At 39.4% G+C, this 25,993-nt stretch overlaps 1 protein-coding gene across 2 annotated transcripts in view; it reads left to right on the top strand.

Moving 5' to 3' along the window:
* The window catches only part of FMN2 (formin 2), a gene marked incomplete at its 5' end in the record, with an annotated part of 369,568 nt that overhangs the window by 275,663 nt on the left and 67,912 nt on the right, over nucleotides 1-25,993 (top strand). For both annotated transcript variants that reach the window (XM_080825184.1, XM_080825183.1), the window contains one exon: nucleotides 10,323-10,374. In XM_080825184.1, coding sequence (XP_080681310.1) covers nucleotides 10,323-10,374 — 52 coding nt within the window. The remainder of the gene's footprint in view (nucleotides 1-10,322; nucleotides 10,375-25,993) is intronic.

The following is a 25,993-nucleotide window of genomic DNA, read 5'->3' as shown; positions in this document are numbered from 1 at the left end:
CTTCAGTTGGGATAGATCCTATTATGTCTTAAAGTTAATTGTTCTTTGCTTCTGAAATATCTAACCTCCTGTTATTTTTATTTCTAAGTGAATTTTGTTTTCAATTAAGGTCAGTTTTTCATTTCCTATACTGTATTTTTTCATCCCTAGAAATTCCACCTAGTTCTTTCTTTTGTATCTCCCATTGTTATATACTGCACATTTGTGTCCCTCCAAATTCATATATTGAAAACCTCAATGCGTTGGTATTAGGAGGTGGGGTTTTGAGAGGTGATTATGTTATGAGGTTGGAGTCCTTATAAATGGGACTAATGCCCTTACAGGAGAAGATAGGAGAGAGTGTGCCTGTCTGTGCTGCGGTGTGGGAGAAATGCAACAAAAAGTTGCCTGCCTGCAAACCAGTAAGAAGTCTCTCACTGGAACCCTTTTGTACTCACACTCTGATCTCAGACTTCTGGCCTCCAGAACTATGACAAATGAATTTTGTTTAAGCTAGCAAGTCTTTGGTATTTTGTTACAGCAGTCTGAAGAGACTGAGACATCCATTTCCTCCTATGTCCATGTTTTTCTTTAATATTTGAGCATAGTTATAATAACTGCTTTAATTTTAATGCTTTTATTTTATTTGCTAGTTTATGTCTTATTAGTCCCAGTTCTGTTTCTGTTGATTTATTTATCTTCTGGTAATCAATGACAATTCCCAATACTTGGTTGGTCTAGTAATTTTTTATTAACTCCTAGGCACTGTTATTGTTCACTGTGTGGATTTTGTGCATTACTCTAAAGAATATTCAGCTTTGTTTGTGTAGACAATTTTAATTACTTGTTTCTCAGTTTTGATCCTTTAAGGCATGTTTGTAAACTTCGCTGGAGCTGGTCTGGAGCGTCCTTCACATCGGTGATAATTCAGTGCTAATAAGGTCCTAACCCCACGCCATCTCCCCAGCACACACACTGGGGTCTCCACTAGCTATCCTGGCCCAGGTGGTCACAAACAGTCTCCATTCCAGATTTTAAACACCTCTTGGCCCTGTATGAGCTCTGGGAATTATTCAGTTTATAGCTTCTTGATTCTTTGACTAACCAAGACTTTGCTTCACTCTCTGTATGTGCCACCTAATAGCAAAAATTCGACAAGACCCTCAATGCAGATTTCTGGCCTTCTTTTCTGCAAGGCTCTTTCCTCTCTGGCTCTCAGCCCCTCAATTTTCAGCTATTTCAGATTCCCCAAACTCCTACCTATATATCCTCAACTCAGCAAGACTGACTGTCTTCTCTGGGTTCCCCTTCCTGGGCCCACAGTCTGGAAATTGCCTTTAGACAGAAATTCAGGAAGATCTTAGGGTTCAACTAGTTCGTTTACCTTCTTTCAGAAAGGACAGCATCGTGCTGCCAGTTTTCCAGTATATGAAGACAGTCATATCATACACACACACACACACACACATACACACACACACATATACACATATATGTATATTGTATTATTATTATATTATATATACATACATGTATATAGATATAATTTTTATTAACATATAATGTATTATTTGCCCCAGGGGTACAGGTATGTGAATCATCAGGCTTACACACTTCACAGCACTAACCATAGCACATATCCATCACCCAGTCACCCCCTCCCCCCAGCAACCCTCAGTTTGTTTGTGAGATTAAGAGTCTCTTAGGGTTTGTCTCCTTCCCGATCCCCTCTTGTTTCATTTTTTCCTTCCCTACCCCCCAAAGCCTCCTCCCTGCTTCTCAAATTCCTCATATCAGGGAGATTTTATGATAATTGTCCTTCTCTGATTGACTTATTTCGCTCAGCATAATACCCTCTAGTTCCATCCATGTCATTGCAAATGGCAAGATTTCAATTTTTTTGATGGCTGCATAGTATTCCATAGTATATATATACACCATGTCTTCTTTATCCATTCATCTGTTGATGGACATCTAGGTTCTTTCCATAGTTCGGCTATTGTGGACATTGCTGCTATAAACATTCAGGTGCACATGCCCCTCCGGATCTCTACATTTGTATCTTTAGGGTAAATACCCAATAGTGTATCATATATTTTATCCAGTTTTCTGGTTGATTACAGCAGGAGGTAAGTTTGGTTCTTGTTAATCAAGTCCAGAAGTGAAAATCTCTTTCCCTTGGTTTAGAGTGAATGAAGGTCAGTCTCCTTTGCCTCGTTTGTTAGGAATTCACACTGTAAGAGGCCGAACCTGCCTCTGTCCACATCTTTTTGAGCTATTTTCCATTATTATCCCCCATCTTGTCTACCTTATATCCTTCCTTCTTGACATCCTATACTGTGTGGCACTTACATCTTTGCACATTTTTTTCCCTGCTGTTTGTTGTTCAAATGACTTCTCTAGTCTCTTCCTTTTTCATTTGACTAATGGTCGTTCATCATTTTAGTCTCAGCTCAGCATTTGCCTTTCTCTTTTCCTTATTAACGTCTCTCTCAATAGGTAAATGTTTAACTTACTTGTGCCCATAACGGACTTGACAGCATGGCTCAGGGATCAGACCGTGTGAGTTTGAATCTTGTCTCTTTCTCTTATTATTTCTGGATTTCTAGTATGTTGGGCAAGTTATTTAACTGCCAATTTCCTTCTTGTAAATGGGAATGATCATAGTGCCTTTTATTATTGTGGGTTATTACATGTAAACAATTAGAATAGTAATGCCAATATCTATATTAACATTCTCATTGAACTATCCTTGTAATAATCCCCGCAAATAATGATTTGTCTCTCTTCTCATCTAACATTATCTTGAAAGGAGAGGCTCCAAAATAGTACCCATGTATTAGCTCCTAACAAAGTATCCAAAACATACCGTGATCAAAGTTTGGTTGAAATATTGTAACATTAAGTCATGCAGCTTTTGTTTCTAGGTTTGGAATGCTGTAGCCTTCTTACTGTAATTCCTGCATTGTGTTGGCAAGTAAAGTTGGGAGGAAGAGGAAATACATTGGGAAAGATTTTCTGGTTTTCCGGTTTTTTGGTTTAAGCAGTTTTGCATTTGGATATTTTGAATTTTCAAATTAGAATTAATTGGTACTGCATATAATATGGAAAGTTCAGTCTTAAAACATTCATTTGCATATTTTTAATTAAAGGCTCGTAGACATTTTTGTGTTCTCTGAAGGATCCTGATTTAAGTTCAGCTTGGAACTTGTTAGAGGGTGTGCTTTGTTCGTCATCTTCAATAACGTAGTTGTTACTTGATAAAGAAAGAAAGGAATTTGCCACAGATGTGTCTTTTCTTTAATGCTGATTAGTGAAGGTTTTTGAGGGATTTAGAGACTTATGTAGAATATGGGTAGAATAATATGTAGGCGCTGTCTATGATTTTATTTGAAAAATTGGGTGGTGTAAACAGTGTTTCAGTTGGAAACCAATACCTCTTTTACACTGTATTGTTCACAGAATGTGAAACGCATGCACACACATTATGTTTTCCCATGTCGTTTTCACTTTGGGTTTAAAATGAAGATTTAGAAAGGAATTTCGCTGAGGACCACTTCAATAACTACACCAGGCTGGGTGATAATAGCACATGGCTTTCTTGTATTTTAGGGTTGGCCAGAAGCCACATATATCAAATTTTTGAAGTATGCATCATTTACTATAGTATGTATGTTTCTTGAGTTTTTATGGTGAACTCATATTCCTTATGTTTATGCACACCTATATATCTAGGTATATGTTTTTATGGTGTATATTTTTATGCACAGAGTAGGAATAACCCTCCGTATTAACTCAAAGTTGGATGTGAATTACTGCAAAGGCCAAGTTGTAATTTTATACTCTGTAGATACTGTTTTTCTTCCTCCCAGGAATATCCCTTAGCATTTGTTTTATTGTCCTAAGAACATTTGCAGCATCAAGGAAGGGATGCACTGAGCATTAGTTCTTTCTTTTGCTAAGGGAAGAAATTCTGATACTCACTCACCGTCTGACACGTAGAAACCGCCTGAATTTCCTTGACCTTCAATTCATTGTCAAAAGGAGCAGCGGCTCAAAAAAAAATCTCAAAACCAAAGCAATATATCTGCAATTCAATGACAACTTGAAATGACTCAGAAGAAAGGCACTGCATCTGTCTAAAAAAGAACCCGTACTGGCTGCACTTAAAAGCGACTGAAAGGCACATTCATCGCTAATTATAAACAAAAACTAGTTAACACTTTAAATAAAAGGAAAAAGAGCGAAAAAGATTTAGAGCCTAGACAAGCAGATGAAAGGGTTCTAAGTTGCCTTCCATCTGATATTACTCAAACGCAACTCTGTCTCCAATTACCTGGGAATATGTGGTATTCCCTCATGAAACCCCCAGACCAGAAAGGGCGTCCGTTCGTGCCTCTGCTTACTCACAGTCATTTGGAACAAGTTCAGCAGAAATATTTAACATTGCAAAAGAGTCTGGAGCCAGACAAGCGACTACAGACGCCAATCCCTGGGTCAAAATAGTAACTTAGTAGGACAACAACTGCCAGAAAATATTTGTGGGAGCAGAGATTTTGGGGAGGAAGTCTTAGTGCTGTTGGAGAAGCTATCATTGAAAGCCAAAGTGCTGAAACAGAATCATTTAGACACTTTTGAACTACTTGCATGTTCAGGGACATAGGAATGTCCATGCCAATGGCCTCTTTGCTAGAATTCGATCTGAAAGGTAATTTATGCCCTCGCACTAGAATAAATAAATAGAAGGGGGGGGGACTCACCAAATAAATGAATCAAGTCTGCCTCCTAGAAAATTCAGTGTTTCTTTTTTCTTTTCTTTTTTTTTTTTTTTAATATGCTTTTAACCACAAGCTTCCTCTGCCTCAAATTGCAGACTGCTAGCTTTTGAGATTTGGGGAGCAGAGGGGAACCATCACTATGACAATTGCAGTATTTTGGTGACTGCCTCACACCCAGTTTGCCCCTGAAGTGCAGAGGTTGGTTCTGTAAGGTCCATTTATTTCCACACTTTTCGATTTTAGGTCTGTTACTGTTGAGTTCCTCAGGTTCTCCGGAGAATGTCAGTACAAAGCACTTGTTATTTTCACTGCACTGCCCTCTTCTCTCTCCTCTGATACCAGTACAGGATTGGTTGCTTTGTTTCACCATTTCGATTCTCTTCTCCGCTCTTCCAACTCTGTTTTCAGGATATCCACTCTCAAAACATTTTCTTGGCAGTGGAACTCAGATATCGAGATAGGAATGGTTACCCATCGTACATGTCGAGTAAAAAATGTGTGCTTGAGGGGCGCCTGGGTGGCTCAGTGGGTTGAAGCCTCTGCCTTCGGCTCCGGTCATGATCCCAGGGTCCTGGGATCGAGCCCCGCATCAGGCTCTCTGCTCAGCAGGGAGCCTGCTTTCCCCTCTCTCTCTCTGCCTGCCTGTGATCTCTGTCTGTCAAATAAATAAATAAAATCTTTTTAAAAAAATGTGTGCTTGAGACGAACATTGCAACCTTTCAAAATGTCATCTTATCTTTTATATTTTGTACTGTCTCCCGAAATTGTCTTATTTCATGTAGCAATTTCATTTACTGCTGTTCCTCCAAAGAAAGGGCTGAAAGACTGTCAGCTTCCTCATGTACTATAAGCATTGGGAGTTCTCCATTATAGGCCTATGAAAACCACAGCACACACACACAGATGAAGTAGAAATAAAAAACAAAAGACATTCAATACAGAGTTATTCTTTGATTTTTGTGAAAGTTTTTGAGTCTCCTATGATATTTCTTGGCCCATAACTTCTTTATATTGTTATAAGGAGGTCCTCTTATTTTAACATTGTAGAAGGCTCATTCTGAATCTGGGTTCTATCTGTAGAAGCATTAAGAAGAGGATATTTGATGATCCTACAACGGAGATTTTTTGCATTTTTGAAAGTAACATCCCGGTCCCTTTTTATAGTCCTGGTAATGTGGAGAGAAAAAAAAAAGAACCATTACTACCTGTGCTGCAGGTGGTTTATATTTTATTTAATTAGGAAACTCAATGAAAAGAAATGATTACCCTGTTTTAATGATAAAGAGAAGTTATTAAATCAACATGATTCATAAGGTTATTAAAATCTAACACAGTTTAGCGGCTGATCTAGAATTCATACAGAGGTCTGCCTAACTGAATTTTGTTTTCTAATCCCAAACACTGACCCTGATGGGATCTGAAAACAAGAGCTTGAATGGTAAGACCCTTGCCAAGGAAGCGTAGCTTTTTCATATGTGACGCGGGAGAAGCAGTTCCCAGAGATCTGAGGCCAGGGAGGCCCTAGGACAGTGGTGTCCCTTAGGAGTCACAGCAATTCCTCTGGGGTGGTCGAGGCTTCCTGGGCAGCTGGGTGCAGGGAGCCTTGGATGATCGGAAGATAGCATGAAGATCACTCCAAACCAAACCTTGGACCTGTTTGTCTATTTTAAATGCTTTTTAAAAAGATTTTATTATTTATTTATTTATTTGAGAGAGAGAGAGAGAAAGAGAGAGAGAGAGAGAGAGAGTATGAGCAGGTTGAGGGGCAGAGGGAGAAGCAGACTCCCCACTGAGCAGGGAGTCCGACGTAGGGCTCGATCCGGGGACTACCAGGATCATGACCTGAGTGGAAGGCAGATTCTTAACCAGCTGAGCCACCCAGGTGCCCCTATTTTAAATGCTTTTTAAAACTTTTCTCTAGTTACCATTATCATGAACGACTAGAAGTCTGCCATCCTTGTTTGATAGGTCAAAAAAGAGATGAGCGGGGCGCCTGGGTGGCTCAGTGGATTAATAAAGCCTCTGCCTTCGGCTGGGGTCATGATCTCAGGGTCCTGGGATCGAGCCCCGCATCGGGCTCTCTGCTCAGCAGGGAGCCTACTTCCCCCTCTCTCTCTGTCTGCCTCTCTGTCTACCTGTGATCTCTGTCTGTCAAATAAATAAACTCTTTAAAAAAGAAAAAAAAGAGAAATGAGCTATGTACTATAAAGAATGGGAAAATGGATCTTACTTTAAATAAAAAAGTGAAACCTTTTATATCTCTTACCTAGCAAATTTTGCATACTTTTTTTTATCAAAGTTTATAGACAATAGGTTGTAAATATATGGGAAACCCCTGCTGAAAGTAGCACCGACATTCAGAACTAGTCACAAAGTCCTCTGTGCCATTAGAAATGACCTGAAAACAGTATTGATGTTCTTGAAAAAGTAGGTCAGGGAATAAAAGCATTAGCCGTAAGACGTTGACGTGGTTTATAGAAAATAATCTTATTGCTATGTCGCCTTCAACTTTTACTAGAAAAGCTGTGTGTATGACACAGATGGTCACAGCCTGTCAGAAGCTTTTACTCGAACTGAAGAACCGTCCAAGATTTTTGTCCCCGCATGTAACTAGCTTGAGTACTCCCCAAATGAACGGCAGTGTTATTCTTATTTGGTTTCTAAAAGGTATCTTACTTTTCACTAACTTAATTACATTTTATTTTCCTTTGGTGGATTTCATCCTCCTTAACTAAAGAAACCAAATCTTGCATTTGTCACTAACTTAACATAATAAGTGTGTTTAAAGGAATCATGACAGCAAAATGTTGATGGAGTGTTTATACAAGCAGCATGTTGGACAATGGTATCTCGGTGTTCCCAGAAAGCAGAATTGCACCCCAACTTTTCAGAAAGTTTTTGTTTCTAAGATTGCCATACAAAGGAAAATCTGTCTAGTTCCTTGAGTTGTTGACTCTCCATCAAGAGTTGAAATGTGTTCTCTAACGTACTTGCTTTGATCTTTCATTTGACTGTTTATCAAAGCTGATTACACTCTGAATACACAAATCCTCTTAGCTTCAAAATAATGTGAAAATAATGGATAATAGAGCATTTTTAAGTATTCTCTGCTATTCCAATTTGGTTTTATGATTGTAATGTGGCCATTAGGTTGGGGAAGAGGGCCTGTTTTTATGTTTAGTTTCCTTGGTAAGACCCAGTCGTTTGCCACATTGGATTAGAATGTTTTTTTCAGCCAAACTTGCTCACGCAGGGAAGCAAGAGCTGCTTTAGGACACATCAAAAGGAATCATTATGAACATATGAAACTCCCTTCATTCCACTCACCACAATTTAGAGGCTTACACTTTTGAAAAGCTGTGAGTATGTGCTTTCTTGATCTGCATAGAAGATGAGACGTAATAAAATAGCAGTTGATGTATTCAATTAAAGATAATTATGTATTACATCACGTTACAAATTTCAAGAGCATCAAGTCCAACATTTTTGAAGAACATTTATTTAGTCTCTGCTAATTATTGGCGGCACTATGCTAAGTCTTTTATGTATGTTAACAGATTATTTTCCTAAGATTACATAGCTAATCTTAGTGGCAGAATCAGGAATAGAACACAGATTTCTAGCATCTCATTCTGGCGCATTTTAAATTTCGTAAATTGTTTACTTGATTCTTCTAACATACTCCAGAAATTTTCTTCCAATCTCAGTCTTCATCTCTGTATTTTATTTTTTTAAATTTTTTAGTTCTTTTGAAGATTTTGTTTATTTATTTATTTGACAGAGAGAGAGAGTAGGAACAGGATGAGCAGGGGGAGTGGGAGAGGGAAAGTAGGCTACCCTCCGAGCAGGGAGCCCGATGCGGGGCTTGATCCCAGGACCCTGGGATCATGACCTGAGCTGAAGGCAGACGTTTAACCACCTGAGCCACCCAGGCACCCCAATCTCTGTATTTTCAAAAAGCAGAAAATACACACGTGAGGGCAGTTGGAAGACTGTCCTTCCTGGAAGTGGCATGCATTGCGGTGCTTTGTTGTTTTGCCTTAAACACACTTTGTATGGCTCTAGACTTGCTGCTTGCAGCCAACCGTTATTAAGCCAGGCAGCCCAGCGCAGATTTAATAAGACCGTGTGTTCACATTGGAGCCTTTTCGAAGCAAAGTCATTCTGGTTTTCAATACAGCTAGCAACTGACCCGGAAGTTCTTGGGAACAATATAAGGTACAAAAACGGAAAGGGGACGACAACACTTTCTGCTCCCGGGCTCAAACGATGCCTGCCGAGTTCCCCAGTCCTGGCCAGGAGTGGCAGCGTGACCTTCCACGTGGCTTTGCAGATACTGTACAGACCTTTGAACAAACAGTCCTGAGGTTGTGAAACATTAACCAGCCCACGCTGGACAATTGCGCGTTCAGTAGTGACAGCGACACTTTGACAATTCTCAAATGGCCGTCGGTTAGCTTCCGTGCCGCGTTCCAACTTCTTATAATCAACTCGCCCTACTCCACTTTGTCTCTTCCTTTCTCCAAACGGTCACAAGGGTGCCCTACGAGGGAGTGATTGTAAAAAGTCAATGTCTTCTTTCCCTAGCTCTAGGTTTTCTTTAATTGGGGTTTGTTTTTTTTTTTAACTTTTTATGCTGTCACTCAGTGATTTTCAAAGTGTGTGTGACAAACCATTAGTGCATCATGAAATCAATTTAGTGGGTCACAAATACACTTTGAAAGCTAATAGAATGGACTAAAAATGTGAGAGCATTGCATGAAGTAGGAGTATTTTTGAGACTTTTGTGGCAGGTGTGTGTGTGTGTGTGTGTGTGTGTGTGTGTGTGTCGTAATCCATCACTTCCTAGCATGCTTGCTGGTCAAAAAATGTAGAATTCACTGCCACACCTATTTTACGTGCTGGAGTTCCTATGTTATTTTAAGTAATTTCAAATAGTGATGTGGTTGATGGCTTTCTCAAATTTGGTCTTTAAGTTTGTGTCAGGGTACCCTTTATTTGGAAACAAAAACGATAACAAATAAATGAGTGTACTGTTGCCTCCCTACTTTTAATTAGTAGAAAATGTTAGTGTCTTGTACCTCTGTAGAAATAACCTTTGGATCTGTTCACTTGTGGTCTGGTGCAGAGAGCACTGGTCAAAGTCACATACCATTTCTGTTGAGTTTCTTAACTTAGTTTCTGTACTTTTGCTTGAGAGAATTATTTTTAACTAATTACTAGCGTTTAAATCCTTGACAAACACATTTACTGTGAATATGAAATTAACTACTATTTTCTCAGGTTAATGTAACTGACTTAGAGAAATTACTTAGAAAAAAGGTATTACTTAGAATTTTAAATTTGTGCTTATTTATATCTTATGTGTGTTGGTACCTATTATTAACTTAATGAAAATTAAATATAATCTATTTTATATTTGCTTATAGATTTAAAATAAACTTTCTGAAATGCATTAGAATTAATTATGAATAAAAATATATTTCGTATTATTTGGATCATATTTTGCTTAAGATAGAATAACTATCATATATCTCATTTCTTTTTTTTTCTTGCATTTTTCAGCTAAAATTGATCAGGAGGCAGAAGAAAACTCACTGACAGAGACTCATAAATGGTGAGAAGTTGCTTTCCTTTAATACAAAAATGTATTCTCAGATAAGTTTATAAATTACTTATTAGTACATTTTATCTCAAGGAACCAATTAATAGCTCAGTTTTTATTTTCAAGCATAAAAGAAAAAGAAAATAATAGTTTAATATCATATTGAATTTCTGAATTTTATTTTAATGACTCTGGATGATATCAATCTGTTAAGTACCAAATTATTGTGAATACTTTAGTACCTTCTCTTTTGGATGACATTTTGGACCGTGGAAATGCCAGAGAAGGGAGTATAGCAGGAACCTGTTTCAAGAAAGAAGGGTGAAGAGTTTGGTTCTAGGAACTATTGAATTTAAGTAGCTTCTCTTGCATAAACTTGTACTTTCAGAATGGAGATTTGCAATCATGAATGAGTGAACATAGAGAATTATCTCACAAATCTTTTGGTTTCTCTGCCTCAGTTTTCTCCTTTTCTTCTTTCTCTCTGTAGTGGTCAGTGTTCTCCAGAAAACAGAACCAATAGGATGTACGTGTGTGTGCGCGCGCGCGCGCTTGCACATGCACAGAGAGACTGAGAGAGGTTAGGGAATTGGCCAATAGCAGGCTGGAAAGTCCTGAAAGCAGTTAATATTATAATCTTGAGTTCAAGAGCATTCTGAAGACAGAATTCCAGAATTCCATCCTACTAGGGTAGCCGCAGTCTTTTTTTTCTTAAGACCCTCAACTGATTGGATGAGGCTCATCCACATTATGGAGGGTAATGTGCTTTCCTCAAAGTCTACTGATTCAAATGTGACTCACATCTCAAAAATATTTTTACAACATACAGATTGATGTTTGACCCAAAACTAATTACTGTATCTAGCCAAGCTGACACATCAAATTAAACATCACGCTAAAGAAATCTGATTACTCTTGAAGGAGAATTCTGATTAAGGAAGTTCTTTACCATTACTTAATTAGACGAGATCCTATATATTCTGTGAACAGGTATCACGTTTTTAGTTGCTGTTTATCTAATATGACATACTGTGCTAGACAAATCGGTAAAGAGAATGTTCAGTTTCAATGAAAAACAAAAATGGTAAAGACCAACAGCTGTCTGGGGAAGATGGTGGCAGAGTAGAAGTACCCTAAGCCTATCTGGTCCCACGGAAACAACTAGGTAACAGCCACATCAGTGTAAATAATGCAGAAATTGACGCAAAGACTGGTAGGACAGACTCTCTAGAGCTAAATGTAGAGGAGAGTTCACACTGAAGAGAGTAGGAAGTGTGGAAGCACAGTTGGAAGCTAAAGGAACCCATGGGACCATCCACAGGAGGGAGGGACACCACTGGCAGGGGCATGGAAAGGGGAGAGAAACAGACTCTCACACCAAAGATCCTACGTGGGAATGATGAATCCCCATAAGATTTGGCTTTGAAAACCAGAGGGGCCAAATTTCAAGAAGTCTTAAAATCAGCAGAGCTTAAAACCTGGAACGTTTAAAACCAGCAGGGTCCTGAAAGACCTGGTCCAGTAGGGCAAACTGAGAGACTGAGTCCCCCACCCTTAAGGAGATAGCAAAATAAATGGCCTTGTTGAGATATAGTGTAGAAATAGCAGTTTGAAAAACACCTGTGATATATGGGAGAGAGATTTGTTTACTCACATCAGAGCATGTGCTGGAAGGAGCACATGTGGGAGATTTCTTCAGGAACGAAGGAACTTCTTTGTTATATACAAACCTCATGGTAACCACAAATGAAAAACCAGTAATAGATGTGCAAAAAATAAGTAGAGAGGAATCCAAGTATATCACTAAAGAAATCCAGCAAATCATGAGAGAAGAAAGCAAGAGAATAAAAGAAAAAAGAAAAATTAGAAAAATTTAAAAAAGAAAAAATTAGAAAAAAGAAAAATTAAGTAATAAAATGGCAATAAGTACGTATCTATCAATAATTACTCTGAATGTAAATGGCTTAGATGCTCTGGTCAAAAGACATAGGGTGACAGAATGGATAACAGAGCAGGACCCGTCTCTGTGCTGCCTACAAGAGACCAACGTCAGACCTAAAGACACATGCAGGTTGAAAGTGAAGGGGTTGAAAAGCATTTATCATGAAAATGGAAGTGAAAAGAAGGCCAGGGTAGCAATGCTTCTACTGGACAAAATAAGCTTTAAAACGAAGACTGTTAACAGGAGAGAAAGAAAGGACACTATGTAATAATAAAGGGAAAACCCAACAAGGAAATACAACAGTTATAAGTATGCACCCACCATGGGAGCACCCAAATAAGGAAAGCAGCCAATAACAAGCATAAAGGAAGTAATTGATCATAATACAATAGTAGTAGGGGACCGTACACCCGCTCACAGCAATGGACAGTTCATTCAAGCAGAAAATCAATGAGGAAACAGTAATAGCTTTGAATGACACAATGGACCAGAAGGGTCTAACAGATATATTCGGATATATGCTTTTTTTTTTTTTTCCGAGTTTCCAAAGGCTTTATTGATAAATACATTTTAGAAAAGAAAGATTGTATTACTTCCAAGTCACTGGAATGAAGAGCTCTGTCCAGCGACATCCTAAAACAGCAGAATACATATTCTTTTCAAGTGCCCATGGAAAATTCTCCAGAATAGATCACATATTAGGCCACAAAACAAGTCTCGACAAATTCAGAACATCAGAGTCATACCATGCATATTTCCTGACCACAATGCTATGAAAGTAGAAATCAACCACAAGGAAAATTCTGGAAAATCCACAGATACTTGGAGGTTAAATAATGTGCTACTAAACAATGAATGGATCAGCCAGGAAATAAAAGAGGAAATTAAAAAGTACATGAAAACACAACAGTACAGGGACGCCTGGGTGGATCCATTCGGTTAAGCGTTTGCTTTCTACTCAGGTCATGATCCCAGGGTTCTGGGATTGAGCCCCGCATCAGGCTCCTTGCTCAGCAGGGCATCTGCTTCTCCCTCTGCATGCCACTCCCCCTGTTTGTGCTCTCTCTGACAAATAAAAAAAATGTTAAAAAAAAAAAAAAAAAGAAAACAACAGTACAAAATCTTTAGCTTGTAGCAAAAGCCCTTCTAAGAGGGACGTTTAGAGCAAGACAAGCCTAACTCAAGAAGCAAGAGGAATCTCGAATAAACAACCTAACCTTACACCTAAAGGAGCTACAAAAAGAAGCACAAACAAAACTCCAAACCAGCAGAAGGAGGGAAATAGTAAAGATTAGAAATAAATTACCTAGAAAGTAAAAATAAAACAACACAATAGAACAGTTCGGTGAAATCAGGAGCTGTCTTTGAAAAAGTAAACAAAATTTATAAGCCTTTAGTTAGACTCATCAACAAAAGAGAAAGGAGAGAGGGAGAAGATTCGAAACAAGAAAATCAGAAATGAAAGAGAAAGAACAACTGTCACCATAGAAATACAAAAGATTGTAAGAGAGTACTATGAAAAATTATATGCCAACAAATTGGACAACCTAGAAGAAAGGGATAAATTCCTAGAAACACGTATAACCTATCAAAACTGAACCAGGAAGAAATAGAAAATTTGGACAGATTGAATACTGGCCACAGAATTGAATCAGTAATCAATTAACTCCCAACAAACAAAAGTCCGGGCCCAGATGACTTCACAGGCAAATTCTATTGAACATTTAAACAACAGTTAATACCGTTCTTCTCAAACTATTCCAAAAATGGAGGAAGAGGAAGAAAAGCTTCCAAATTCACTCTATGAGGCCAGCATTACCCTGATACCAAAATCAGATAAAGACATTACAGAAAAAGAGAACTTCAGGCCAGTATCTCCAATGAACATAGATGCAAAAATTCTGAACAAAGTTTCAGGAAATGAAATCTAATAATATGTTTAAAAATCATTCACAGTCAAGTGGGACTTACTGCTGGGGTACAAGGGTGGTTCAGTATTCACAAATCAGTCAACATGTTACGTCATATCAACGAGAGGAAGTATAAAAAGCATATGATCTTTTCAACAGACTCAGAAGGAACATTTGACAAAGTACAACGTCCAATCATGAAAAAACCCTCCACAAAGTAGATTTAGAGGGAACATACCTCAAAATAATGAAGGTCATTAATGAGAAACCCATAGCAAGCATCATACTCAATGGTGAAAAACTGAGAACAAGAACAGGACAAGGATGTCCACCCTTACCACTTTCATTCAACATAGTGCTGGAGGTTCTAGCCACAGGGATAAGTCAAAGAAAATTAATAAAAGGGATCTAAATCAGTAGGGAAGGAATAAAGCTTTCACTGTTTGCAGTGACGTGATACTGTATATAGAAAACCTGGAAGATTCCACCACTGGGGTCTAATACTAAAACTGATAAATGAATTTAGTCAAGCTGCAGGACACAAAATCAAGGTATAGAAATCCATTTTATTTCATTTCTCTTTTTTTTTTTAAGATTTTATTTATTTGTCAGAGAGAGAGAGAGTGCGCGCACACACAAGCAGGGGGAGCATCAGGCAGAGGGAGAAGCAGACTCCCTGCTGAGCAGGGAGCCCGATGCAGGACTGGATCCCAGCACCCTGGGATCATGACCTGAGTGGAAGGCAGACGCTTAAGCCACTAAACCACCCAGGTGTCCCACCATTTCACTTCTATACACTAAACGAAGCATCAGAAAGAGAAATTAAGAAAACAATCCCATTTACAGTCGCACCCAAAGTAATAAAATACCTAGGAATAAACTCAACTAAAGAGGTGAAATCCTGTACTCTGAAAACTATGAGACATTGTTAAAAGAAATTGAAGACAACAAAAATAAATGTAAAGATATCCCACGCTCATGGGTTGGAAAAACAAATGTTCAAATATCTATACCACCCAGAGAAATCTGCAGATTTAATGCAATGCCTATCAAAGTACCAACAGAATTTTTCATAGAATGAGAACATATAATCCTAAAATTTGTATGGAATGCCCAAAGACCGTGAATAGCCAAAACAGCCTTGAAAAAGAATAAAACTGGGGTTGTCACAATCCCGGATTTCAAGCTATATTACAAAGCTGTAGTAATCAAAACAGATGGTACTGACACAAAAATAAACCCAAAGATCAGTGGAACAGAAAAGAGCCCAGAATAAACCCATAACTATGTGGCCATTTAATCTTTGACAAAGGAGTCAAGATTATGTAACAGGAAAAAGGCAATCGCTTCAGCAAATGGGTATTTGGGGAGCTGGAAGGCTACATGGAAAAGAATGGATCTGGGGCACTTTCTTACACCGCACACAAAAATAAGCTCAAAATGGATTATGAACCTCAATGTGAGACCTAAAAACATAAAAATCCTAGAAGAGAGCACAGGCAGTAATTTTTTTGATATTAGCCATAGCAACATTTTTCTAGATATGTCTCCTGAGGGAAGGGAATCAAAAGCAAAAATAAACTATTGAGACTACATCAAAATAAAAAGCTTCTGCACAGCAAAGATTCAACAAAACTAAAAGACAACCTAATGAATGGGAGAAAATTTTTGCAAATGACTTATCCAATAAAGGGTTAGTATCAAAATATATAAAGAACTCATTTTAGGCGCCTAGGTGGCTCAGTCAGTTAAGCCTTCCATTCAGGTCATGACCTCAGTGTTCTGGAATTGAGTCCCACATCCGGCTCTCTGCTCAGCAGGGGGTCTGCTTCTCCCTCTCCTTCTATCCCTCCGCTCATGGTCTCTCTCAAGTAAATATATAAAATCTTAAAAAAAAAAAAAAAAGAACTCATCTAATTCAACACACACACACACACACGCACACACACACACACGTAAAATAATCCAATTAAAAATGTGTAGAAGACCTTAACATACATTTCTCCCAAGAAGACATCCAGATGGCCAACAGACATGTGGAAAGATGCTCAACATCTCTCATCATCAAGGAGATGATGAGTGAAAAAACTCAAAACTCAAACTAGAGTGAGATGTCACTTTACAATGATCACAGTGGCCACAATCAAAAACACAACAAACAAGTGTTGGTAAGGGGTGCCTGGGTGGCTCAGTGGGTTAAAGCCTCTGCCTTCGGCTCAGGTCATGATCCCAGGGTCCTGGGATCGAGCCCCACATCGGGCTCTCTGCTCCTCGGAGAGCCTGCTTCCTCCTCTCTCTGCCTGCCTCCCTGCCTACTTGTGATCTCTCTCTCTCTCTCTGTCAAATAAATAAATAAAATCTTTAAAAAAAAAAAAAAAACAAAAAAAACAAGTGTTGGTAAGGATACTGAGAGAAAAGGAAGCCTCCTGCCCCATTGGTGGGAATGCTGACTGGAGCAACTACAATGGAAATTCATCCTAAAAATAAAAGTTTAATTACCATATGATCCAGTAATTCCACTTGTGGGTAATTACCCAAAGAATATGAAAATACTAATTTGAAAAGATACATGCACTCCTGTGTTGATTGCAGCAGTATTTATGACAGGCACTAGGGAACTAGACCACATGTCCATCGTTAGAGGAATAGGTAAAAAGATGTGGTACGTAGATGATGGACGGTGACTCCGCCGTAAGAGAGAATGAAATCTTGCCATTTGCAATATGGATATATCTAGAGAGTATAGCGCATTGTGAAATATATCCGCCAAAGACAAATGCTGTATGATTTTACTCATCGGCAGACTTAGGAAACAAAACAAAAGCGAGAGACCAGTCAAAAAACAGACTCTTAACTATAGAAAACAAATGGTTGGTTTCCAGAGGGAGGCACATCAGTGGATGGGTGAAATAGGTGAAGGGATTAATGGCACACTTACCACAGTGAGCCCTGAGTGTGGAATTGCCGAATCCCTGTATTGTATGCCTGAAACTAACACATTGTATGTCAGCTATAGTGGGATAAAACAAAGAACGTCAAGTCCTTAAATGATGACAAACAGAAATTTCAGTTCATTCCATGAAACAGAAACTGCCTCAGGATTAATCTGTCAGTGAAAGAGCCATCTTTTAGAATTAAACAATCCCAGAATTTGAAAATAAAAATAAAGGGGTGCCTGGGTGGCTCATTCCATTAAGTGTCCAGCTCTTGTATTCGGTTCAGGTCATGATCTCAAGGGTCATGGGATCGAACCCACAGTTGGGCTCCACGCTCAGCAGGAAGTGTGCTTGAGGATTCTCTCCCTCTGCCCCTCCCCCTGCTTGCTTGTGTGCTCTCTCTCACTCTCTCAAATGGATAAATAAATCTTTAAAAACACAAAAAATAAGAATAAGAATAATGAATCATATGAAACATTTCTCGAAGAGGTAAATCTTTGTTCCATGTTTGTAGCAATCTTAACATGACCAGGTCAATGATCAGTAGTGATTCTCTTCAGGAAGGCAGCCATCTTGGAATCCAAATCCTGCTCTTCATGTGTTAGCTCTGTGGTTCTGGGCCAGTACCATAACTCCAGGATAATAGTACCTACTCTGGAGATGAGAATTAAGTTAGCTAGTATTTGCCAGATGCTTAGCTTGTAGATGTTATTTGCTATATTATATGCACATTATTATCTTAACTAGAGTTAGAAACATTTGGTGGTAGTCATAGAAACCACAGACAGATCTCAGATTCGGGCCATGTATTTATTGGTTTCATTCATGTTCTTCACTGGCTCCATTGGATCAGACATTGGGCAGCCTCGCCTGGTCATGGAACATAGATTTTGGTATCACATCTGTATATCTGCACTCGCTCCAATGTGGCTTCAAAGACTTACCATAACTTTTGAATCTTTGTCCTTATCTGTGACATGAGAAGCAATACCTAGATTGTAAATTGGGTGGAGATCAATTCAAAATAATTAGATACGTTACATGGAACTATGTAGAACCCTCATCATGTGGGTTTTACTAAAATACTTGAACTTAGGAGACTGACTTACCAAACCAGGTCTTATCCCATAAAACAAACATTTAACTGGAGAAAATGATGTAAAACAATCACTTAACATCTTTACAAAATGTTCTAAGGGCATCCAGCGAATGGAGAATCATTCACTGGAGACAACCTACTTAGTCTTGGCAAGAACAGTGGGAGTCTGTGTTATTGGAGCCACAATCCATTCGTTCTAGTTCAATCTTACGGAAACTGCTCTCTCAACCCAGCCCCCAGCCCCATTTGCAAGATGTAAGCTCTCCCCCTGGGGTGACAGACCAAGAATATTGGGCCCCACATTTTTTGCTCCAGCTGATGGTTAGGTTGAGGGATCTCTATACACCCAGAAGTGCAAGCCTAGAAGACTAGGGTCTGCCCCCCTCAGCTCCTGCTTGAAGAACAAAAGCCTCACTTTGGGACAAGTGGGACAGTGGTCTCACCTCTAACTTTAGCTCTTGTGTAGAGACACAGAGATTGGGCCCAGGGGTCTGCAGCTCTATCTGAGAGGACCGACTTTATTTGGAATAGAGGAAAATTCCATGCCTACATGTTTGTTGAAACAATGGAGGTCTTAATGTAAAGCAATGAAGAGGGCACTCACAGCTCCATGGTCAAGTAGTGAGAAGTTTAACAGAAAGAACCAGGGAAGGAGATAGCCAAGAAGGGTCCTCCTGGGATCACAGTCCACCCCAGGGGTGGGGAAGGCTGTGCCCCAGTTTACGAGGCTGCGCCTGCTCGGGGTCCATCGGACCCAGATGCGGAGCCGACTTGCAGCCATTCCCCAGGATGCGTGCAGACCCATCCGCAAACGGTAGAAGTGTCCCGGGCACTGGGGGCTTCGGTGTAACCTCTGGCCAGTCATTCGCCGAACAGTAGCTGTTCTGACCCAGGGCGGCTTTGAGGAAGCTTAGGCTGAAAACAAAATGCCACACTTACCGTGCAGCCTGGAGGTACAGCAGTCTGGGCCGAATTCACTGCTTTTCTAGAACTGTGTATGCGAGCGGGCAGGTGCATTCCTCCCTGACGTGCTGAAGGGGTTTTCCTCAGCCAGGCTGGCTGGCTCCTGTCCTGCAGATGAGGGGTTGTGGATTTAACCCAGAGTCTAGAGTCCTGGGTCTCCTTCCCAGCTATTTTGTAAACCTCCCCATTCCATGCCAAGCAGTAGTTCACCAGATGTTGTTTCTACCAATGAAAACTTCTTGGGAACCCAAGGCCTCAGGCTTTTACAGTGTCTTTGGCTTGTGTTTCTTTGTGCAGAAACCCCTCTACCTAACCTTCCCTGCCATATCCACCCGCGCCCCCCCCCCCGCCTTGCAAAAACCCAAAATTGAAAACAAAATGCCAACTCTCTACTCTCTGTTCGATCCCTGTGAGTGGCCGAGGCAAGACCCTGAAGGAGAGGAGACCCGAACCAGGAGTGTGTGTTCCGGCAGATAACTTCTCAGTCTCCCGTCCCCCCTTTATTTTCTGTTTGTCACGGGTTATTATTAGGTTCTGTGTGTCATATTGTCAAGCCAGCTGCAGTCCATTTTGGAGGCTAAGATGGTCTATAAACACAGTGATTCTGCTTGGTCTGCACGTTTGAGTAGCAGCAAACCTGAACTTTTTCATTTTCCTGACCTTGAGGCAGCAAATAAACAGGAACATTTTGGTTGTATGAATGAATATATTGAAAGCATCTTAAAGGAATTTCTTTGTGAGGTTCTGTTTTTATCTCAGTGATACTGTTACAGCAGAAGACGTTTTATTTTTATTTTTTTAAAAGATTATTTGTGAGAGAGAACACAGAAGCAGGGAGGGGGGATGGCAGGCAGAGAGAGAAGCAGACGCCCTGCTGAGCAAGGAGCCCAATGTGGGACTCGATCTCAGGACCCTGGGAGCGTGACCTGAGCCAGAGGCAGACACTTAACTGACTGAGCCACCCAGGCGCCCCAACACACGACATTTTAGTTTTACTTTGTACCCTATCTCAGAGTCCCAGTGACAATCAGTGACAAATGTATGTGCTTTCATTTCTCTAGAACTAGTTGAGAGTCATGTACAGGTCATTGTGATAGCTGAGTTGGGCTGTGTCTTGAAGATCATATTGTGATGGAACTTTCCTGATTCTCAGTTTTTGAGGGAATTTAGCATTCCATGCACTCTCTATAGTTGTTATGAAAGAAGGTAAGCCAGTGTGGTGGACGGGGCCCTGAGACTTCTACCTTAGAATTACAGTTGGAAAAACCACAGAAAGTGCCTGGACCTGAGCTTCCTTGTGTGTAAAAGGCATGTAACCGCATCCTTCCTTCTATCTTCTAGGGCTATAGGAACAGAATACCTTGCTTGTTCTTTGCAATATACAGTTTCCTCAAATTTCCTCAAGTGGGACTAGTAAGAGACGTTTACTAGAAAAGTATGTTCATGAAAATGTTTTGTAAACTACACAAACTCAATTAGAATGCTTGGAAAGGAGTTATATATAATTCATCAGTTTTTTTAATCTTTTTAAATTTTTATTATTATTATTTTTAATAATTTTTAAATCTTTTATAAACATACAATGTATTTTTATCCCCAAGGGTACAGGTCTGTGAATCGCCAGGTTTACACACCTCACAGCACTCACCATAGCATATAACCTCCCCAATGTCCATAACCCCACCCCCCTCTCCCGACCCCCCTCCCCCCGGCAACCCTCAATTTGTTTTGTGAAATTAAGAGTCAATTGTGGTTTGTCTCCCTCCCGATCCCATCTTGTTTCATTTATTCTTCTCCTACCCCCCCAACCCCCCATGTTGCATCTCCACTTAATCATATCAGGGAGATCATATGATAGTTGTTTTTCTCCGACTGACTTATTTCACTAAGCATGATACCCTCTAGTTCCATCCACGTCATCACAAATGTCAAAATTTCATTTCTTTTGATGGCTGCATAGTATTCCATTGTGTATATATACCACATCTTCTTTATCCATTCATCTGTGGATGGACATCTAGGTTCTTTCCATAATTTGGCTATTGTGGACATTGCTGCTGTAAACATTCGGGTGCACGTGCCCCTTCGGATCACTATGTTTGTATCTTTAGGGTAAATACCCAGTAGTGCAATTGCTGGGTCATAGGGTAGTTCTATTTTCAACTTTTTGAGGAACCTCCACACTGTTTTCCAGAGTGGTTGCACCAGCTTGCATTCCCACCGACAATGTAGGAGGGTTCCCCTCTCTCCGCATCCTTGCCAGCATCTGTCATTTCTTGACTTGTTCATTTTAGCCATTCTGACTGGTGTGAGGTGGTATCTCATTGTGGTTTTGATTTGTATTTCCCTGATGCCGAGTGATGTGGAACACTTTTTCATGTGTCTGTTTCCCATCTGGATATCTTCTTTGCAGAAATGTCTGTTCATGTCTTCTGCCCATTTCTTCATTGGATTATTTGATCTTTGGGTGTTGAGTTTGCTAAGTTCTTTATAGATTTTGGACACTAGCCCTTTATCTAATATGTCATTTGCAAAGATCTTCTCCCATTCTATCAGTTTTCTTCTGGTTTTGTTGACTGTTTCCTTTGCTGTGCAAGAACTTTTGATCTTGATGAAGTCCCAATAGTTCATTTTGCCCTTGCTTCCCTTGCCTTTGGTGATGTTCCTAGGAAGACGTTGCTGCAGCTGAGGTCGAAGAGTTGCTGCCTGTGTTCTCCTCAAGGATTTTGATGGATTCCTTTCTCACATTGAGGTCCTTCATCCATTTTAAGTCTATTTTCGTGTGTGGTGTAAGGAAATGGTCCACTTTCATTTTTCTGCATGTGGCCGTCCAATTGTCCCAACACCATTTATTGAAGTGGCTGTCTTTTTTCCATTGGACATTCTTCCTGCTTTGTCGAAGATTAGTTGACCATAGAGTTGAGGGTCTATTTCTGGGCTCTCTATTCTGTTCCATTGATCTATGTGTCTGTTTTTGTGCCAGTACCATGCTCTCTTAATGATGACAGCTTTGTAATAGAGCTTGAAGTCTGGAATTGTGATGCCACCACTTTGGCTTTCTTTTTCAATATTCCTTTGGCTATTCGAGGTCTTTTCTGGTTCCATATAAATTTTAGGATTATTTGTTCCATTTCTTTGAAAAAAATGGGTGGGATTTTGATAGGGATTGCATTAAATGTGTAGATTGCTTTAAGTAGCATAGACATTTTCACAATATTTGTTCTTCCAATCCATGAGCATGGAACATTTTTCCATTTCTTTGTGTCACTCAATTTCTTTCATGAGTACTTTGTAGTTTTCTGAGTATAGATTCTTTGCCTCTTTGGTTAGGTTTATTCCTAGGTATCTTATGGTTTTGGGTGCAATTGTAAATGGGATTGACTCCTTAATTTCTCTTTCTTCTGTCTTGTTGTTGGTGTAGAGAAATGCAGCTGATTTCTGTGCACTGACTTTATATCCTGACACTTTACTGAATTCCTGTACAAGTTCTAGCAGTTTTGGAGTGGAGTCTTTTGGGTTTTCCACATAAATAGTATCATATCATCTGCAAAGAGTGAGAGTTTGACTTCTTCTTTGCCGATTTGGATGCCTTTAATTTCTTTTTGTTGTCTGATTGCTGAGGCTAGGACTTCTAGTACTATGTTGAATAGCAGTGGTGATAATGGACATTCCTGTCGTGTTCCCGACCTTAGCGGAAAAGCTTTCAGTTGTTCTCCATTGAGAATGATATTTGCGGTGCGTTTTTCATAGATGACTTTGATAATATTGAGGTATGTGCCCTCTATCCCTACACTTTGAAGAGTTTTAATCAGGAAGGGATGCTGTACTTTGTCAAATGCTTTTTCAGCATCTGTTGAGAGTATCATATGGTTCTTGTTCTTTCTTTTATTAATGTGTTGTATCACATTGATTGATTTATGGATGTCGAACCAACCTTGCAGCCCAGGAATAAATCCCACTTGGTCGTGGTGAATAATCCTTTTAATGTACTATTGAATCCTACTGGCTAGTATCTTGGTGAGAATTTTCGCATCTGTGTTCATTAAGGATATTGGTCTGTAATTTTCTTTTTTGATGGGATCCTTGTCTGGTTTTGGGATCAAGGTGATGCTGGCCTCATAGAATGAGTTTGGAAGTTTTCCTTCCATTTCTATTTTTTGGAACAGTTTCAGGAGAATAGGAATTAGTTCTTCTTTAAATGTTTGGTAGAATTCCCCTGGGAAGCTGTCTGGCCCTGGGCTTTTGTTTGTTTGGAGATTTTTGATGACTGTTTCAATCTCCTTACTGGTTATGGGACTGTTCAGGCTTTCTATTTCTTCCTGGTTCAGTTGTGGTAGTCTATATGTCTCTAGGAATGCATCCATTTCTTCCAGATTGTCAAATTTGTTGGCAAAGAGTTGCTCATAGTATGTTCTTATAATTGTTTGTATTTCTTTGGTGTTAGTTGCGATCTCTCCTCTTTCATTCATGATTTTATTTATTTGGGTCCTTTCTCTTTTCTTTTTGATAAGTCTGGCCAGGGGTTTATCAATCTTATTAATTCTTTCAAAGAATCAGCTCCTAGTTTCGTTGATTTGTTCTTTTTTTTTTTTTTTTTTTGGTTTCTATTTCATTGATTTCTGCTCTGATCTTTATTATTTTTCTTCTCCTGCTGGGTTTAGGCTTTCTTTCTTGTTCTTTCTCCAGCTCCTTTAGGTGTAGGGTTAGGTTGTGTATTTGAGATCTTTCTTGTTTCTTAAGAAAGGCTTGTACCGCTATATATTTTCCTCTCAGGACTGCCTTTGTTGTGTCCCACAGATTTTGAACCGTTGTGTTTTCATTATCATTTGTTTCCATGAATTTTTTCAATTCTTCTTTAATTTCCTGATCGACCCATTCATTCTTTAGAAGGATGCTGTTTAGTCTCCATGTATTTGTGTTCTTCCAAACTTCCTCTTGTGATTGAGTCTAGCTTCAGAGCATCATGGTATGAAAATATGCAGGGAATGATCCCAATATTTTGATGCTAGTTGAGACCTGATTTATGACCCAGGATGTGATCTATTCTGGAGAAAGTTCCATGTGCACTAGAGAAGAATGTGTATTCTGTTGCTTTGGGATGGCATGTTCTGAATATATCTGTGATGTCCATCTGGTCCAGTGTGTCATTTAAGGCCATTATTTCCTTGTTGATCTTTTGCTTGGATGATCTGTCCATTTCAGTGAGGGGAGTGTTAAAGTCCCCTACTATTATTGTATTATTGTTGATGTGTTTCTTTAATTTTGTTATTAATTGGTTTATATAGTTGGCTGCTCCCACGTTAGGCGCATAGATATTTAAAATTGTTAGATCTTCTTGTTGGACAGACCCGTTGAGTATGATATAGTGTCCTTCCTCATCTCTTATTTTAGTCTTTGGCTTAAAATTTAATTGATCTGATATAAGGATTGCCACCCCAGCTTTCTTCTGATGTCCATTAGCATGGTACATTGTTTTCCACCCCCTCACTTTAAATCTGGAGGTGTCTTCGGGTCTAAAATGAGTTTCTTGTAGGCAATATATTGATGGGTTTTGTTTTTTAATCCATTCTGCTCCCCTGTGTCTTTTGATTGGGGCATTTAGCCCATTAACATTCAGGGTAACTATTGAGAGAGATGAATTTAGTGCCATTGCCATTGTATTGCCTGTAAGGTGACTGTTACTGTATATTGTCTCTGTTCCTTTCTGATCTACTATTTTTAGGCTCTCTTTTTGCTTAAAGGACCCTTTCAATATTTCCTGTAGAGCTGATTTGGTGTTTGCAAATTCTTTCAGCTTTTGTTTGTCCTGGAAGCTTTTTATCTCTCCTTCTATTTTCAATGATAGCCTAGCTGGATATAGTATTATTGGCTGCATGTTTTTCTCCTTTAGTGCTCTGAATATATCATGCCAGTTCTTTCTGGCCTGCCAGGTCTCTGTGGATAAGTCTGCTGCCAATCTAATATTTTTACCATTGTATGTTACAGACTTCTTGTCCTGGGCTGCTTTCAGGATTTTCTCTTTGTCGCTAAGACTTCTAAATTTTACTGTTATGTGACGGGGTGTGGACCTATTCTTGTTGATTTTGAGGGAGGTTCTCTGCACCTCCTGGATTTTGATCCTTGTTCCCTTTGCCACATTAGGGAAATTTTCTCCAATAATTCTCTCCAATATACCTTCTGCTCCCCTCTCTCTTTCTTCTTCTTCTGGAATCCCAATTATTCTAATGTTGTGTCGTCTTATGGTGTCACTTATCTCTCGAATTCTCCCCTCGTGGTCCAGTAGCTGTTTGTCCCTTTTTTGCTCAGCTTCTTTAGTCTCTGTCATTTGGTCTTCTATATCACTAATTTTTTCTTCTGCCTCATTTATCCTAGCAGTAAGAGCCTCCATGTTTGATTGGACCTCATTAATAGCTTTTTTGATTTCAACTTGGTTAGATTTTAGTTCTTTTATTTCTCCCGAAAGGGCTTTTATCTCTCCAGAGAGGGTTTCTCTAATATCTTCCATGCCTTTTTCGAGCCTTGCTAGAACCCTGAGAATCATCATTCTGAACTCTAGATCTGACGTATTACCAATGTCTGTATTGATTAGGTCCCTAGCCTTTGGTACTGCCTCTTGTTCTTTTTTTTGTGGTGAGTTTTTCCGCCTTGTCATTTTGTCCAGATAAGAGTATATGAAGGAGCAAATAAAATACTGAGAGGGTGCCAAAGACCCCAGGAAAATGCACTTTAACCAAATCAGAAGAGACCCCAAATCATGGGGGGGAGAAAGGGGATAAAAAGA

The sequence above is a fragment of the Martes martes genome (genome assembly GCF_963455335.1).
Source record: "Martes martes genome assembly, chromosome: 15".
Taxonomy (NCBI): domain Eukaryota; kingdom Metazoa; phylum Chordata; class Mammalia; order Carnivora; family Mustelidae; genus Martes; species Martes martes.
This window is presented reverse-complemented; position numbering and strand designations above follow the sequence as displayed.